We start from the raw sequence: 17,842 nt of genomic DNA, 5'->3' as shown, positions 1-17,842 counted from the left end.
CTTTTCTAGGAAAGGGTTTCCAAACTGCTAAAACACAAATCATAATTTGTCATGTCCTACATGAGCTGGCTTTATTGAAGAGAATCACTTGGGAACAGGGAGGGTCGCCCCCAGGAGACGCCCACCGCCTCGGCAGACAGCTGCCATGCGGGCCCGTGGCCTGTTTTGGAAGTGCCTACTCTTCTGAGCACCAGTGGCCGGGGTTTATTTGCCCTAGCAATATAATTACAAGCATTTGAAAGGAATAGAACTGAGTTTTTTTAAACATGTACTACGTGCTGGGCAGTGTTCCTGGCACCTTCACATGCAGCACACTAAGGTGACATCTGTGGTATCATTTTGCATGAGAGTAAACTGAGCCACTAACTTGTTGTGGGTCATGTGACTACCAAGAGTCAGACATAGGGTTTAAACCCAGCCTCGCTGCTTGACGAAGTGCAACTTTTTGCCATTTTCCCTCCACCAGGACCTCCCCACCTGGTGAAGTGAATGGGCACCTTCTATGAGAAAAGCACTCTCCCAGCTCTCAGTGAGCCTTGCCTGGCTCGATGCACCTGCCCTTTGTGCTAGTTTTACCATTGTGAAACCTGCACAGTGGGAGGCGTGCCCGCGTGGCCTGATTCAAATGCATCCGTTATGTTGTGCGCCAATATCGATGCTTTCTCATTGGACCAAAGCAGTTAAAGTGACTCCGATGGACCCCCAAAATAGACATTAGCGTGAAAGCTTTCCAGCAAAGCTTTCTACAGTGATGGGTGTCTGATATCTGCGTTGTCCAATCCCATGGCTCGTAGCCACACGTGGCTCCTAAGCATTTGAAACGTGACTCGTGAAGAAGAAACTCCCTTTTAAATTAGTGTAAAAGAACAAAAATAATAATAATAATTTTATTTCATTTAAATTTAAGGAGCCATACACAGCCAGTAACTATTGTATGAGACAGCACAAGTTTAGGATGGTGGTTCTGAATGCCCTGGGGAGCTTTTTAAAATCGCAGTGTGAAGGCCAACTACATCAGACTGTCATGGGTTGCACCTACCATGTTTCCCCGAAAATAAGACATCCTCTGAAAATAAGACCTACTTACAGGTTTCCTTCTGAGTGAAATATAAGGCATCCCCCTGAAACTAAGGCCCCCCCCCCCAGGCTAATCATGAGAGATTTGGTCCACTGATTCTGAAAGAAATGGATTGGATTGTTATGATGATGTTCCAGAAGATGATGACATGATTGTCATTGAATAAATGAGTAAATTCTTGATACTGTAGGATTCACAGCTTGTCTGGTTTGTGTTGACAACTACTGTACTACCCTACCGTATACAAGTAATAAATTTCCTTTATTTTCATTTAACAATAAATGTGTACTGTATTATTCTTCATGGAAAAATAAGACATCCCCTGAAAATAAAACCTAGGGCATCTTTAGGAGCAAAATTTAATATAAGACATTGTCTTATTTTCGGGGAAACAGGGAAGTATCTAGCTGTATTCCTTATTGAAGCTGAGAAGGGATTCAGGACCTACTTATATTACTAGATGACCATCAAGATTAAATTTAGAAAATTAAATTCTCTGAGAGAACTTATGGGAACTCCGTTTGAGGAACTGGTGTGTAACATGCTGTCTGCATATGTTTTCCAATTCTTTTGTATGTGTTTTTTTTAAGATTTCTTTTTTTCATTATTGACTCTTCTTAGCTTGCCTCATCCCTCTGTGCTTGTCTTTGGAATGTCATGAGTAACAGTTTAATGCTGTGTGTGTCTTCCCCCCCCCCTCACCCCCCCCCCCACTAGGATGGCAAACTGTCGTGAGCCATGGCAGTAAAATGTCTGCCAACATTTTAGACTGTTTTTTGACTTTAAAAACGGAAGTTCCCATCATGACAGAGGAGCAAAAGCAGGACTTAAACCCCCTGATCATAAAGATCAAAGGTGTTTCCTGCCTCCCATCGCAACCTGTGCCCTTCGAGGAACTAGAGGTAAGAATGAGCCAGATGAACTGACAGGAGAGCTCCTTTCCCCAGCCACTGCCCCATGAGGTGGGTAATCACCCCCTTTTCGCCATTTAGGATCTCACAGCCAGGCATGAAAGAGATTGGGCTTCTGGGGTTAGGAGCTTCCAAGTCTTGAGGTCTCCCATGGTTGTTCTTCCAATGGGGGCAGTGATCCTGCCTTCGGAAGGAGCCCGAGACTTCCTTGTTACAGCAGCATTGATCAGCTGTAACTTGATCAGCTATATCTTGAACCAGCCAGGTTTAGCGCTGCTGTTTGTCTTGCAAATTCACTTTCCCCTCTCTTGGTGGGCGCCCTGTCCCTGGATTCTCTTGCTTTGTTTGCTCCCAGATTATGCTGGAGCTCATCCTCCTGTAGCTTTTTGAGAAAAGGTTAAAGGATGCGAGATATGCTTATGCTTCTTCAGCCTAAGGATTCGTGTCTTTGATGTGTTCTTAAATTCTCTATCCTTATCTTTTCCGTTTTCACCTTTCTGCTGTTGTATTTGTCATGGTGTTGTGAAACAACAGTTAGTCATACGTTAGATCTAATCCCATTCTCCTCCATTTCCTCTTATTTATTCCTTTGTACTTGTTACTAGAGGCCTGGTGTGTGAAGTTTGTGCACTGAGTGGGGAGGGGGGCCCTCAGCCCAGCCTGCACTCTCTCGTAGTCTAGGAGCTCTTGGGGGATGTCTGACTGCCATGGAGGCAGGAGAGGTTCCCACCACCACTGCTGTGCTCCCCAGACATGAGCCCAGCTTCTGGCTGAGAGGTGCTCCCCCTATGGGAGCACACTGATCACCGGGGGCAGCTCCTGCATTGAGCAACCGGTTGTTCCACCATTTGGTTGATTTGCATATTATCCTTTTATTATATAGGATATCTTTGTCTTTTTTGTGTAAACATGGGTAATCCATTCAGCTATATATTTTAATTTGATAATTCTCCAGGGTTTTACTTTTTAAATGTATTTTTCAATTACAGTATTGACATACAATATTATATTAGTTTTAGATGTACAAAAGGGTGATTAGACATTTATATAATTTACAAAGTGATCAAAAGACTCTGGAAAAGAAAATCACCAGGGGATGTGCCCACAACCAAGGTACATGCCCTTGACTGGAATCGAACCTGGGACCCTTCAGTCCGCAGGCCGATGCTCTATCCACTAAGGCAAACCGGTTTTGGCAATTAGTATCTTTGATGATGTCCATTTTATCAACTTTTCCTGTTATGACTAGTGCTTTTTGTGTCCTGTCAAATAAATCTTTTCCCACTTTAGTTCATGGAGATACTCTCTAATGTTTACTTCTAGAAGACATATAATTTCAGCTTTTATGTTTGGGTCTGTGATTCATCTAGAATTAACTCCATTTTCCTGACCATGAAAATGGTATATTTCACTATGTAGACTTTATTTCTGTCTGCAATGTTTTATAGTTTTCAGTGTATATGTTTTATACACCTTCCATTTTATTTTCTCTTAAGCATTTTTTAAAGACTTTTCTATTGAAGGTGATGTTTAAATTGTTTTTGTTTTTAAATGATTCATGGCTGGTAAATAGAACTCTGATAGCTTTGACCATGATGATGTTTTTAATTTTTTAAATGTGATGTGTGTTTTATGTGTCTGATTATTAGTATACCTTAGGCCTTTGTGCACTTGTTTTGGCTCATAGGACCATGTTCCCCTGAGGTGTTTTGTGATTTTTTGCTACGACCTCAGGTTCGGTGGACCTTTCTCTGTGGGAGTTCTTTGAGGCATAGGTTGAAAGTGGGTTTCTGCAGAAAGGTTTCTCAAGTCCTTCTTCTAGATACCTGGGAGCTCTGCCAACCCCAGCACTGTTTTAAAATAAATTCCAACATCTGTGTAAAATAAATAGGACACTTTGAATATGAATTCAGGTCACAACTTTTATAAAAATTCATTTTTTATTACCACAGTGAACATATGCAAAGACTCCCTATTTCCTGGCTCAACACAGCTCTGCCCTCTTTTCCATTTCATTTTCCAACCCCTCACAAGCCCCAAAGCTCTCCGAACCGTTCTTCCCCTTGTCCCAGCTTCCCACATGAATGCTTCATATGGTAAAGATGAGCCTGTGCCAACTCCAGATATATGTCTGGTTCACTTGTGTCCACCTTTTTTTTTTTTTTTTGCCTGACCTTGACCTGAGACATAGAAATATAGATGTGAAAAGGGTCTATGGCCTGTCTCCATGGCATTCACAATTTGGGAGGAAGAAGTAGTGAGTAAACTTTTGAGCCCTTTCCTGTGCCTGCCACCAGTTTGGCGCGCTCATGTATGACACTCAGGCCTGGGAATGGCCTTGCAGAGCAGGCTCTCTTATTGGTATTTGTGGATGAGGAGGCCCAGACTGCAGGGGCTGTGGGAGGTGAGGGTGGCACTGGGACTTGAGCCCCTACAATCGGTAGCCTTCCTTTAGAGGAGAGACAGGGTGGCTGCCACTGCAGCGCAATGACGTGCTGTCCCCCGGCTCTCCCACAGAGGCTCTGCACCCCCGTGTACTGCAAGTATCAGTTCCATAAGTCTCCGGTTCACCAGACCGAGGGGCAGCCCCATGGACACAACGTCTCCTTCCAGGACCTCAATGTCATTTTCCTTGGGGCAATGAATGCCAATGACCTGAGGGAATACCTGGAGGGCCCCCCAATGGTGGTAGAAGTGCATGATCGAGACCGAAAGTCAGAGGCGTATTCCCGGAAGCCCACCCTGTTTGGGGAGGACCCTCTGGATTCATACCTCAACTTTCAGGACTTCGTCTCTCCCCAAGAGACAAAGAACAACCCCTTTGAATCCCAAAACAAGATGTGGGACCCATATGGAGTCGCCCGGGTAAGTTTTGCTGACCTCCTCCTCGGCCACAAGTACTTGAAGTTGGCTATCCCCATCCACAGCTGTGAGTCCAAGCCCACGCACCACGACGAGGACGGCAGGAGCAGGAAGGTTGTGGGGTTTAGGGTCCCCAGAGATCCCCATAACGGCCCAATGCCCATGGGCAACTACATAGATGCCGACTCCATGCTCAAGCTGCGAGTGGACATCACGGTGCCTCTGCGGGCCATGGCAGAAACCCCAGACCTCATGAGCACCCAGTTTGGCCGCATCGTTTTCGTATTCGACACCAAGAAGATCTCCCTCCTGTACAGCCTGCTGCAGGACATCATCATGATCAACGCCAAAGCCCTCGACCTGGACTCCTACCCTCTCACGAACATCCAGCAAATCCTGTCCGCCTTTAAGATCCGGGTGAAGATCCAGGAAAGGCTGGACCTGGATGTGCTCACCGGCTTCCACCTGCTGGATGGGAAGATCCACCTCCTTATCTTGGAAGGCTTGGCTGAGCAAGGCCTGAAGCGGCTGTGGGAGAGCCACCAAAGCCGGTAGGTGGCATCTGGATGCTGAATGAGGGGAGAGCTCTCACAAAGCCAAGCTGAGGTTCCCTGTTCTTATGTTCGCTCCTTTCCTCTTGGGGTTTATTATAGGGTGCTCCTCGGGGCGCAGGGGTTGGATTTTATAACAAGACGAACTGATCGGTTGCCTTTAGTTGAAGGGAAGACTTTCAGGATACATAGAAGAAGAGGTGGTTCAGGAACCATCCTGGACCCTGCTATATGTACCGCTTCCTTTGGCTCATTTGAACATGTATCTTTTCCCTGCAATGAGCTGTGTGAGCACAACAGCTCTCTGTAAATGCTTCCAGCAAGTGAGTGAACTTGAGAGTGCTTTGGGTCTGGAACTTTCCGTTGTTATCACAAGTCGGGGTAGTTTGGGGGACTGTGCCTTCAAAGGGGGTCTGGCCTTCAGACTCTTGGGGGCCTACTTGGTTAACGCGGAGCAGAATGTTGTGTATGGCCCTGGTCCATGTGAATTGAAAGTGGGGGGGAGAATGTGTTTTATTACCTTAAGGTAGGCATCACAAAGAAATGGATTTTAACTCCCCGAGGTAGGATGTATGTGATATTTTGAATCTAGAGGAGCTGTCAAAGCTACAGGAAATTCTTCCCTGAAGGCCTTCCAAAAGCATGTAATGGGGACATTGTACAGCCAACTGAAGTGTCTGATTCTGAGCTGGAGTAGGTAGCCCTCATGGTCCAACCACTGAGCCATGCCAGCTGGACAGCATTTTATAGTTTTAAACATACATGTTCAGTATATGTTTTGGTAGATTTATATGTAAGTACTTTATTTTTTAGTCATTTAAAGTGGTATGATATTTTTAATTTCAGTTTTTAGTCTTCTTTCTAAACTATATGCCTTTACTTCTTTAGTGTGCTGGCTAGGACTTGCAGCATTATTTCATATCAGAGTAGTGACATCTTTGGTGAAGGTATGGGGTCTTCTCCGTTATATATTGTGTTAGGCGTAGGGCTTCATAGACATCCTTTACCAATTTGGGGAACTTCCACTCTCTTCCTAATTCACTGATAGTTTCCTAATTCACTGATAGTTCACATAATTTACAAAGATCCTAGGTGGATTAAAAGTCTATTTGAAATAATTATAGACTTATAGTAAGTCATAAAAATATTAGAGAAGTTCCATGTACCAAATACTCAGTTTTTCGCAATGGTGACATCTGACATAAAGGGTCTTATTGGTGGACACAGAACTAGTACAATTAATTAGATCACAGGTACCTGGCCTTACTCACAGTCCACCAGAAAAATCTATTTTTGAATCCTGGTAGTGTAAGGGTCTTAGATGATAATAAAAGAATATATTCATGACCTCAGAATAAAGAGAGGTTTCTTGAATAAGATAGAAGTACAGAGAATAAAGGACAATAATGATACATTTGGCTACATTAAAATTAGTGACTCCTGTTCATGCAAAGACACCATAAGAATTGTGAAAACGCAAGCCACCAACAGAGAGAAAAAATATATTTGCAATGTGTGGAGCTAGTATGCCGAACATATAAAATGCCTGTGGATCAATAAGAAAACAAAAACAATATCCCAATGGAAAAAATGGGCAAAACACCTGAATACATACTTCACAAAAGAGGCAGCCCAATGACAAAACACGCAGACACACCAGCTGTATGTGTGGGACGCGTGTAGCCTTCAAGGTTTAACAAGGTGAGAACAACGTGTGCCAAGCACAGCGGGGGGCATAGCGTCTGTGTTTAGAGATTGCCAGGCTGGCATAGCCAGCGTATCAAGGTGAGCGCCAGGGTAGAGGTTGAGCGAGGACCAGTGGGCCACAGCAACAGGAGGTTGGTATCAGCATTTCAGCATTTTCACTGCCAGCCTCCCCTTCAAGGTTTTAAACAAGCAAAAAAAATAAAAAATAAAAAATAAAAGCTCCATCAGCCAGAGCAAAACAGCAAGAGCCCGGGGAGCAGCGTTGGGAGCCCGTCCTGTGGCCGTCTCTTGCAGGATCACCAGTGCGGAGTACGGGAAGTACAAGGTGCTCTACAACTCGCAGCTGCTGTTTCAGCAGCGCCTCTACGCGGACCTGGACACCATCCTGTACCACATGCACCTCTGCAAGCCCCTGTCACAGCTCATGAAGCACGTGGCGCTCCACCTCCGCAACACCGTGATGCACAAGGCCTTCCAGGCCCTGACCAGGTACCGCCCACCTGCTGCAGGGCTGGCAGCCGCCCGCCTGCCTGTGGCGGTGACCGTGGGCAGGGCCGTCTCAGGGGACCCCGAGCTTGTGTCACTTCCACTACTCCACATGCTCTCCCAAGAGAGCTTGAGAGGCAGCTGGGTGAAATGAAGACAGTTCATTCAAACACAGGTCACATGAATCTACCAGCTGTGCTTGGAGAGCATCCCAGAATAGCCTAAGGTGTAAGAAACTGGCTCAAACCCACTTTCCCAGGGAGCGATGGGAGACCGCTCGACCCACCAGGCCAGCAACAGCTTTCTCAGCCAGATGTTGGCTTTTCTGTCTGCTTCTCCCTCCTTTCTTTCTTCCTCCTCCTTCTCCTCCTCCTCCTCCTCCTCCTCCTCCTCCTCCTCCTCCTCCTCCTTCTTCTTCTTCTTCTTCTTCTTTTTTAAATATATTTTGTTGATTTTTTTTTACAGAGAGGAAGGGAGAAGGATAGAGAGCTAGAAACATCCATGAGGAGAGACATCAACCAGCTGCCCCCTGCACACCCCCCACTGGGGATGTGCCCGCAATCAAGGCACATGCCCTCAACCGGAATCGAACCTGGGACCTTTCAGTCTGCAGGACAACGCTCTATCCACTGAGCCAAACCAGTTTCGGCCTTCCTTCCTTCTTTTTCTTCCTCCCTTCCTTCCTTCCTAGTCCTCACCTGAGGATATTTTTTCCATTGATTTTTTGAGTGGAATAGAGAGGGGAAGACAGAGAGAAACACCGATATGAGAGAGACACATCGATTGGTTGCCTCCCGCATGCCCCCCACCAGGACTGGAGCCTGCAACTGAGGTATGTGCTCTTGACCCGGACCCTTCAGGCTGCAGGCTGATGCCCTATCCACTGAGTGAAGCTGGCTCAGGCCTGGGCAGTTCCCTTTGCTCCAGCACTGGTGACTCCCAGGCCTAGAAAGGTGGGCACTCCTCACCCTGGAGGGTTTCGAGGCACAGCTCCTCCATCTTCATAGAGGATGGTGACAGCCAAGGAGGAGGGCTAAGGGAACAGGCCCCGTTTAGAAGAGAAAATTGACACTGAAGTTGGGTGCTGAGTGATTTGGGGGCACACTGTAGCACTGTGCCCAGATGGGCACTATGCTAGGGAGGCAGCACAGTGTGAACACAAGACTCGGGCTTCGTCCAGTGGGGCCTGGGCACTCAGGGGCTCTGCCACTCAGCTGGGGAGGCTGGCAGGCAGGGCTACAAGTGGCAGAGGCTGTGGGCGGCCAGCAGGGGCTAGCGGCTGAGGCTCACAATGCCCAGGCCTAAGGGCTGGAGGAGGCGCCAGTGGAGGAGGATCACTGCAATTGTGAGGACTGGGCTGCCTGCCCCACCCCCATGGGCTTGTGGGTAGGACACGACTCTGAGGATCAAGGCTTCAGAAGGGGTACCCGCAGGCAGGGAGGGAGCTGGTCATGGGCTTGTTGTACAGCCTGCAGTGCGGGCTGGCCCAGCGCTCCCAGTATCTGCCCTCCCTGGTTGGGTCCATGGCCCTAGTCCTTCTGTCCACTCTGTCTCTGAAGCTGCCCCCTGGATAGGACCCCGTTGATGACTGACAGCGGGGAGGTGCCGGGCACAGGCTCGGGGGGCACAGCCACACCCGTCACAGGCCTCCCTGTCCAGGAAGTTCCAGCATGTGCATGGGGGCAGGACCATTTCCGCTTCTCAGCAGCAATCCACAGGATCTATCTATAGTCCAGGTTAGGCTTGTGTGGGGCAGGGAGGGGGTCACAGACACAGCACTGAGCTGCCACAGGGTTTGGGGAGGGATAGTGGGCACAGGACCACTCACCACCCATGGCCGGGAACCTGGGCGTGTGTGTGTGTGTGTGTGTGTGTGTGTGTGTGTGTGTGGCTGCCCACCACCCTGCGCGACCACTGCAGGCCCAGGTCTGCCCGGCAGAGACTCTAGGAGTCAGCTCAGTGCCCCAACACACAAGCCTTCTTCCCCTCGCAGCCTGGCTCCAAGGTGCCTGGGTGGAGGGTCACACGTGCATGGGGAGTGATGGCAGGTAGTCCGCCCCCCCCCCCCCCCCCCCCCCGCTTCTCGGTCCCCCAGGGCTGTTGGCACCAGGCAGCCTCAGCTCACCACGTAAAGGACACAGATGCAGTCCCACTACCACTCGGTTCCAGGTGCAAGGCCATGAGCGAGCAGGAGCTGCACAGAGAAAGCAGTGGCCCAGGCTGCAGTGACGGGAAACACTGGGGCCAGGCCCTCACCAGACACTGAGTGGCCCAGGGAAGGAGGGCTCAGTCCTTGTAAGAAATAGGAAGCGGCCGAAACCGGTCTGGCTCAGTGGATAGAGCCTCGGCCTGTGGACTGAAGGGTTTCAGGTTCGATTCCTGTCAAGAGCATGTACCTTGGTTGCGGGCACATCCCCAGTAGGGGGCGTGCAAGAGGCAGCTGATCAATGACTCTCATCGATGTTTCTCTCTTCTCTCTCTCCCTTCCTCTCTGTAAAAAATCAATAATATATATATATATATATATATATATATATATATATATATATATATATATATATTTTTTTTTTTTTTTTTTTTTTTTTTAAAAGAAAGAAATAGGAAGTGGCCGTGAGCTGTGAGGCGCAATGCACTCGGCCTGTGTGGGGCGGAAGGAAGCAGCCTGGCGGCCCCTCGCCTGTGCACTTAGAATTTACTCGGCGATCAAAGGAGAAAGTCGGAAAGAGTGGCTGCCGAGAGCTCAGGGTCCTGCTGTCTGGGCCCCACCCACCCGCCCTCCTCCCAGCAGCCCGGCCCTGGGTCCAAGTTGCTCCCGAAGGAAAGGGAGGAGAGAGAAGGGGACAGAACCTCATGCCCAGGGAGCCATTTCTGTGATCTTCCCCAGCACCCCACGGCCGGGCCTGAGCTGTCCCGGCAAAGAGGGGGTGCCAGTGTTCCCCAGGCTGGGGGGAGCCTCCCCAGGTTCACCTCTGGCAGCCCCTCCCCCCCCCCCAAAAAAAAGAGCCCCTTCCTACCACTAAGGTGACAAGGAAGGACGCATGAGGATGGGCAGCTCTCCGATGCTTTCCTTCTCTAAGTGCATGAGCGCCAGCTAGTCAGCCTCTCTGAGCTGTCCTTTCCTCTAGTGAAATGGGGATGGTCCGACCTGTCTCACAAGGCAAGTGAGACTGAGGAGGGTGGCCCTTCTGTGCTCCAGGATCTACTGCATCTGCCATTACAGCACCACGCTCAGGGAGGTGATGACCCGAGACCTGCTGCCTTCCTCCTCCATGATCAAGCACTTGAGCCAGGAGTTCGGCTTGCCCATTTCCCTGGAAGAGCTCACCGACGAAAAGCTTTTGGACAACCCACCTCAGCACACCCCCACCCTTGACCTGAGATGTCGGAAATCCACCCTCAACTCTGAGATCCTCGCCCACCAGGCCAAGTACCTGCACTGGCGGAACCGGATGATCCTGGATAGAAAAGAGGAGTGCCGCAATCTGATCCAGGTGGGCACCCTCTCCGCTCTGCGGTCAGGGGTGCCAGCCTTTGCACACCCTCCCCCCACCCCCGGGCCGTCCAATCACATGCTGGGAGATATAGGACCGGTGGCCACCTCCTGGATGGGCCATTTGCCTCTGGCCTGTACCTCCTCTCCTGTCCCGAGATCCCAGGCGGGTTGGGCAAGACATGCTAGGTGCAGGGCTGGCCCACACCAAAAGCCTTCACTCATAGCCTGGCACACCCTGTCCTCCTGAAAGGCGAAGAGGAAAGCTCTTGACCTCGGCCTCAGAGTTCATCTTTGAGAAAGAACTGTCGTGTGTGTGTGTGTGTGTGTGTGTGTGTGGCATCTTAAGTTGCTAAGGGCGTGTTATCGCATGTCCAAGCAACACAGGAGATAAACTAAATCGTCATGGGAAAAGGTAAAAGGAAGAGAGATGAGAATGAGAAGCAGGTGAGGTGATGGGAGGCTGGCTGTTATGTGGCCTAATTGGCCAACAAGAACCTCCTTCCCCCCTCACCAACCAAAATAGAAAAACAGCATCCAAGGTAGGACTCTAAAAGTCGTCACTTGTGGTCTGTGTATGAACCCAGCTACCACATCCCCACACCAATATCTATTAAAACAACAACAGCAACAACAAAACGTCCCTTAGGAGTGTGCACACTAACAAGTGAGTCGAGGTCACTTTTTTTTTTTTTTTAACCTTCTTGAGTTAAAAAAATGTTTTTAAGCAAAAGGTAGTTCTTTTGCTGAAGGTTGTTAGGCAAGTGAAGGACAAGCTATGCTGCCCAGCCCTTAACAATTAAGAGTAAAACTCTCCCTCTTTGTCTTTTGGGTCCCAGCCACCTTCCTCTCTGAAACCTTCTGTCTCACCTTTTATCTCCTTCCTCATTGCTATTTTCTTTCCATGTTTTTATTTTTCAACTATAGTTGATATACAATATCATGCTACTTTCTGGTGTATAACAAAGGAATTAGACATTTGTATACCTTAAGAAGCGATCGCCCTGTTAAGTGTAACGTAATACCCATCTGGCATCATACGCAGTTATTGCAATATTATTGGCTATACTTTACATCAACATAACTATTTTTATAACTGGAAATGAATTGGATTTTTATTCTATTTCATTTCATTTTATACTATATATATATATATATATATATTTCCTTTTTACTCAATCACACACACACACACACACACACACACACAACCCTACTCACTCTCTCCAGACAGCTGTCACCATGCTCTCGTGTCTATGAGTCTGTCTCCATGTTGCTTTTTAGGTCGGTTTGTTTATTAGATTCCACACAGGAGTGAAATCCTATGGTTCTTGCTGTTTTTATTCCCAAAGGAAGCCAATAGACCACCCTGAAGCTGTGGAGAGAAGAGGGTGATACTCCCCATATATACAGCCACAGTCAAGGACAGCGGTCCTTGTTGCTTTAGTTCATGGCTCCCCGAATATTTTGTGAAAGCCTCCAGCCTCTCCCACGCCTCACCATCTGAGCCGTAAACTCTGCCAAGTGCTATGTGTCCCAGTTCCAGTGACCTTGAGCAAGTACCACGTGCCTGGTCCAGTGAATTCCACTGTAGCAGTAAGGGGCCGTGCTGGATGGCCTTGGGGCAGGGCTCTGTGAGGAAATGCCAGCTCCCATGTTCAGGAATGGAGGCCTGCACCTCAGCCATGTTCCAGGACTTACTCTGGGCAGGCAGCTGGTGCTGAGGGGCCTTGAGCGGATAACGCCTGGTGTGTCTGTCTTCAGAGAAACATCTCCGAAGCCTGCCAGGTGAACAGGAAGCCACCAAAGCTCGAGATGAAGTTGATTAGAAGCTCAATCCCTCCTACAGAGGCTGTGTATAACTACAGTATTCAGACCCTGAACTCCACAGAGCTGGCCAAGAAGAAGCTGTATCATGAGATGAACAAGGTGAGTGAGAGGCTCAGAGAGTGGGAAGCAGACATCCTATCTAATAAAGAGGGGATATGCTAATTGGCTCTCACACTGTTGCAAAGCTGGTGGCACCCACAGTCAATAAGGAGGGAATATGCTAAGTGACTGTCACATCCTCAAAGATGGTAGCGCCCACAGCCATAAGATGGCGGTGCCCAGTCCCCTCAGCCCTGCTGAAGTCCCCCAGATCCCTCAGCCCCCCAGTTGCTCAGGGCCAGCCTGAGATGCAAGCAAGCCTTGGATGGCGGCTGCCTAGCCATCCGCAGCTGCCCAAGGCTCAGGTAACCAGGCCTGGCCAAGGCTTGCGCTGCCAGCAGTGGCAGCAGCAGAGGTGTGATGGGGGCGTCACCTTCCCTGATCACCAGGTCGCCTCCTGCCCCTTAAGGCTCCCGGACTGTGAGAGGGGGCAGGCTGGGCTGAGGGATCCCCCTCTCCAGTGCATGAATTGTCATGCACTGGGCCTCTAGTGTGCTTATACTCTGGGCAGGATAAAGGCCGTTGCCTGATCCCATAAACTCTTTCTGCTCTGACCATCCTGCCTAGAGCTCAGCAGCAGATCTCGTGTGTGGGTGAGAGCCAACCAGCAAGGGGGAGTAAGCCAGGGCCCAGGTGCTGAGAAAGGTGTTCTGTTCCCATGTTACATGTCAGTCCTCCACGTGCAGGGGTGAGCCAAGGGGCCCTCATGGCAGATGCTCACAGCTGCAAACCACTGCGGGTCCCTCGCATCCGGGAGCAGATGGAGGCTGCCCCTGAAAAGCAGCCATCACTCCAAGGCTAAGTCTAGAACTAGGCTTCCGCCAAAACCGGTTTGGCTCAGTGGATAGAGCGTCAGCCTGCAGACTGAAGGGTCCCAGGTTCAATTCCTGTCAAGGGCATGTACCTTGGTTGTGGGCACATCCCCAGTGGTGGGTGTGCAAGAGGCAGCTGGTTGATGTTTCTCTCTCATTGATGTTTCTATCTCTATATCCCTCTCCCTTCCTCTCTGTAGAACTAGGCTTTCTGCATGTGGCACATTTAGACAAGGGCTACTCCTGTCACCGGGCACACTGCTGGGACACTCCCAGGGCCACTGCCCAGTTCAGGGCATGTGTCAAGACTGTCCCTGTGCCCTCAGCGGTCTCTGACCCCAGCTTGGAAACCTGAGGCTGAGTCAGCCCCATCCAAGTCTGCCCCCACCCCTGCTTCCCACCCCTCCCCACCCCCGCACCCCCTCCACCTCCCCTCCACACACACACACACACACACATACACACACTTCCATCCAAATGCTTGTCCCTCATTTCCAGGAGCCAGGGAGAAGATTCACGTATTCACAGAACTTCCTCTCAGCCATGGTGGAGCCTTGGGATTCAAAGGACGAGGAGAGAAAAGCCAAGGAGAAGGCCCGCCAGGCCTGGCTCACAACCAACGGGTTCCAGGTGACAGGTCTTCATAAGAGCTCCGCGAGCGACCACCACCTCGACCTGCTGCCCATTGGCGCCACCACACAGCTGACCGAGGTCCCCTGGGAGGAGCGGGGTGTGGGGTAGGAGTGGGGGTTGTCCATGGTGGCCTTCTCCCTAAATCGCTGTCCCCGATTTAGGAGTGGAGGGAAAACGCACTATTTGCTAACGTGATGAGGCCTGTGCTGGACCGAGACAGGTGGAGTTGGGATCATCGCCACCAGGACTTCGATCTGTACAAGAAGCCACCGCCTTTCCTCAATCTGCCCACTCTTCCAACACGAACCCTGGCCACAGGTAAGAGGGGAGACCCAGGCAAGGCCCAGCCTCCTGTCTGCAGGCAGGAGCCCCGTGGAGCTCCCTATCTCCAGCAGTATCCAGGCTTGTTGTCAGTCCTCACCCAGGGATATTTTTTTCTTGATTTATAGAGGAAGGAAAGAAGGAAGGAAAGGAAGGAGGGAGGGAGGGAGGGAGGGAGGGGGGGAGGGAGGGAGGGGGGAGATCGATATGTGAGACACATATCAATTGGTTGCCTCCTGCGCACACCCCAACTGAGACTGGGATTGTGCCCTTGACCGAGAATCAAACCCATGACTCATTGGTGCGTGGGGCCACTGCTCTAAACCATTGGGAAACACCAGCCAGAGCAGAATCCATTTTGCTTTAGATGCTCCCGAGAGGCAATCAGACTTCAGAATGAATCTGGCATCACAGGCTGAGTGCCGGCTGGAATTCAGACCTGGATTCTAGTTCCAGCCGAAACATTAACTTGCCTTGTGGCTTTGGGGAGGTCCCGTCATTACTCTGGGCCTGGTTTCCTGACTGTATAAAGGGATGTTGGAAGCTACACCTAAGGGCCTTCTTGAGGCTCAGAAGGTCTCCACGGGGACCTTTCTACTCCCTTCCAGCTCCAGATGCTGCCGACTCCCTCTGGGAGGGTCTGGGGCCTCACTACATTCATCCCTCGGAGTCCTCTTGGCCTTCTTCCCATCCCTCTGTTTATAAAGACCTCACAAGTCATTTATAGGTTGATAGAGAACTCAAATGTACAGGTTAACAGAGCCAGGGTGTTTATTCAGAGAAAAAGAGGTGACTTTTCTGGCAACAAGGTTTGCCGGAGAACCTTCCCCAGAAACCAAGAGGGAATAAGCAGGATGGGTTTTCTTCCTCCCTGGACTCCCTCCGGTCCCAGCTGTCACGCTGTGGTCCTGCCCAGGCTCGCCTCGCTAGCAGTGCCCTGCGGGCTCCACTTCCCGCCCTTCCAGCACAGGTGCCCTGAGCGTCTCAGGCTGCCTGTGCGTGCTGCTGGGAGCATGAAACAAACACAGGCCCAAGCCCTCCCTCCCTGCAATATGTCAAAAAAAAAAACAAAACAAAAAACTCAGCCCTGGTTGGGTGGCTCAATTGGTTGGAGCTTCATCTCATGCGCCAAAAGATTGTGGGTTCGATTTCTGGTCAGGCCACAAACCCAGGTTGTGGGTTTGATCACACATGAGGCAACCCATCAATGTTTCTCTCTCCCTCTCTCCCTAAATAAATTAATAAAACGTGTCCTCAGGTGAGGGTTATAAAAGGAAAGTTGAAAATGGCAGGTGAAAAGGGGAGACTTGAACTGGTGACCCAGCCTTTTAACCTCAACTGGATGCAGAGAGACCCTGTTGCTGACAAGGAACTTCCATGCCTCAAGGCCTACATGAAGCTCCCCCCGAGGGCCACCCAAAGGGGGTGGGGCCTGCATACCCCCAAGCGTCCCCTGCAAAGCAGCTCTGCGTGCCTCCTTCCTGACGCTGGGTGAGGGGACACGTCCTCTTCATTTTGTGCAAAGTCCTCTTGAGGTCCAGGCGGCGGTCTGGGACACCTGCAGGAAGGGCAGCTTCGCTCTGGCCGCAGGGCAGGGGCGCGGAGGCAGGGGGTGCCTCCTTCCTTCGTGAACCTTCCCTGGGCAGGTGCCAGCCAGGCCCACGCAGGGGCTCTGGCAGCCTCTGGCTGCAGCCTGTGCTCTGGCCTCGCTGCAGGCCTCCCGCAGCCCTCCCCCCAGGCAGAGGTTTGGGAGCAGCCAGCAGCCCCCCGGCAGCCCAACCACGCCCAGAAACAGCTCCTGTCAACAGCCACCAGGAGCCGGTCCCTCTCAGCCCTCCCCCACGCAGCCCCACTCACACTTGCTCCGCTGAGGTAAGGTGAAGAGGTTCTGGAAGAAGCCAACAGGACCTGCGGGAACCCAGGTCGGAGAGAACGCTGGGATCACTGGGCCGTCGGGCACGCCCTCCCTGGGGACTGACGTCTAAGCTTCAAAGAGCTACTGGGCAGCTTGGCTGGGGACAAGAGGCCTGGCTCCGAGGTCACCGGTCTTCGGTTCTAACTCCAGCTCTGAGCCACACGAGCTCCGTCCCAAGGGCAAAACACTCCACAAGCCTGAGCCTCCGTTTCCCCCTCTGTGAAACGGGCATCATCATCCTCGTGGCCTCGAGCTCCTGTGGGTCGGTGCACAGAAAGCCTGGTGACCGCCTGGCGCCTCCAGCGGGGTGAGGAGGACAGACACGGTGATGGCACTGGGTTTGGGCCCTGTCACTCACCCACCCTTCCCTGCCAGGTAGGAAGATGAAAGAGAGCGGTCCTGTGTCCTAAATGACAGGAGCCTCCGGAGCTGGCCGTGCTCGCCACACGCCGCAGCCGCAGCCCCGTGAACCGGACCCGCCAGCCTGCAGGCCAGCTGCTGCATGGACCCCGGGCTTCACCCTCTCTGGGACCACAGCGGGGTGCCAAGGCCCTTGATTTGCCCGGCCCCTCCCACCAGAGACTCCTCCACGCCACCCAATGACCCCCCCTCTCCCCACCCCCACCCCTCTAGACCTCATTAAAGTGCAGTAGGATGAAGCCAACCAATGGGAGGCTGCCGTTGTGGGGCCAGGTGGGCAGGGGGGTGCTAGGATGGGGGCAGGGTGGGGACAGGGTGGGGAGGTAACTGGGGTCCACCCTGGGCCTCTTAAAGTTAAAGTTACCTTCATATGATTCCTTTTATGTAGAAAAATATACCCACTAAGGGGAATTTAGTCAAGGACTAAATTATGTCAGCTATTTTAGAGAAAAAGTGGGTAGGTTTGTGTAAAATTCAGATGTACCTTTATTCACCCTGCCCCCATCCTGGCACCCCCCTGCCCACCTGGCCCCACAACGGCAGCCTCCCATTGGTTGGCTTCATCCTACTGCACTTTAATGAGGTCTAGAGGGGTGGGGGTGGGGAGAGGGGGTCGTTTTGAATATATCTAAAGCAATTAGATATAGTCTATTACATTTCATTGAGTATTACCTTTACTTCTTACCAGTCGGGATCTTCTGCAACTTAAAATTTAAAGGTACATCTG

General features: G+C 50.8%; 1 protein-coding gene across 1 annotated transcript in view; it reads left to right on the top strand.

Moving 5' to 3' along the window:
• The window catches only part of CFAP92 (cilia and flagella associated protein 92 (putative)), a 29,435-nt gene extending 12,429 nt beyond the window's left edge, over nucleotides 1-17,006 (top strand). The window contains exons 6-13 of the mRNA XM_045589314.1: nucleotides 1,796-1,980; nucleotides 4,507-5,402; nucleotides 7,404-7,598; nucleotides 10,792-11,086; nucleotides 12,850-13,014; nucleotides 14,325-14,537; nucleotides 14,621-14,777; nucleotides 16,846-17,006. Coding sequence (XP_045445270.1) covers nucleotides 1,796-1,980; nucleotides 4,507-5,402; nucleotides 7,404-7,598; nucleotides 10,792-11,086; nucleotides 12,850-13,014; nucleotides 14,325-14,537; nucleotides 14,621-14,777; nucleotides 16,846-17,006 — 2,267 coding nt within the window. The remainder of the gene's footprint in view (nucleotides 1-1,795; nucleotides 1,981-4,506; nucleotides 5,403-7,403; nucleotides 7,599-10,791; nucleotides 11,087-12,849; nucleotides 13,015-14,324; nucleotides 14,538-14,620; nucleotides 14,778-16,845) is intronic.
• Nucleotides 17,007-17,842: the final 836 nt, after the last annotated feature.

The sequence above is a fragment of the Pipistrellus kuhlii genome, unplaced genomic scaffold (assembly GCF_014108245.1).
Source record: "Pipistrellus kuhlii isolate mPipKuh1 unplaced genomic scaffold, mPipKuh1.p scaffold_m20_p_30, whole genome shotgun sequence".
Classification (NCBI taxonomy): domain Eukaryota; kingdom Metazoa; phylum Chordata; class Mammalia; order Chiroptera; family Vespertilionidae; genus Pipistrellus; species Pipistrellus kuhlii.
This window is presented reverse-complemented; position numbering and strand designations above follow the sequence as displayed.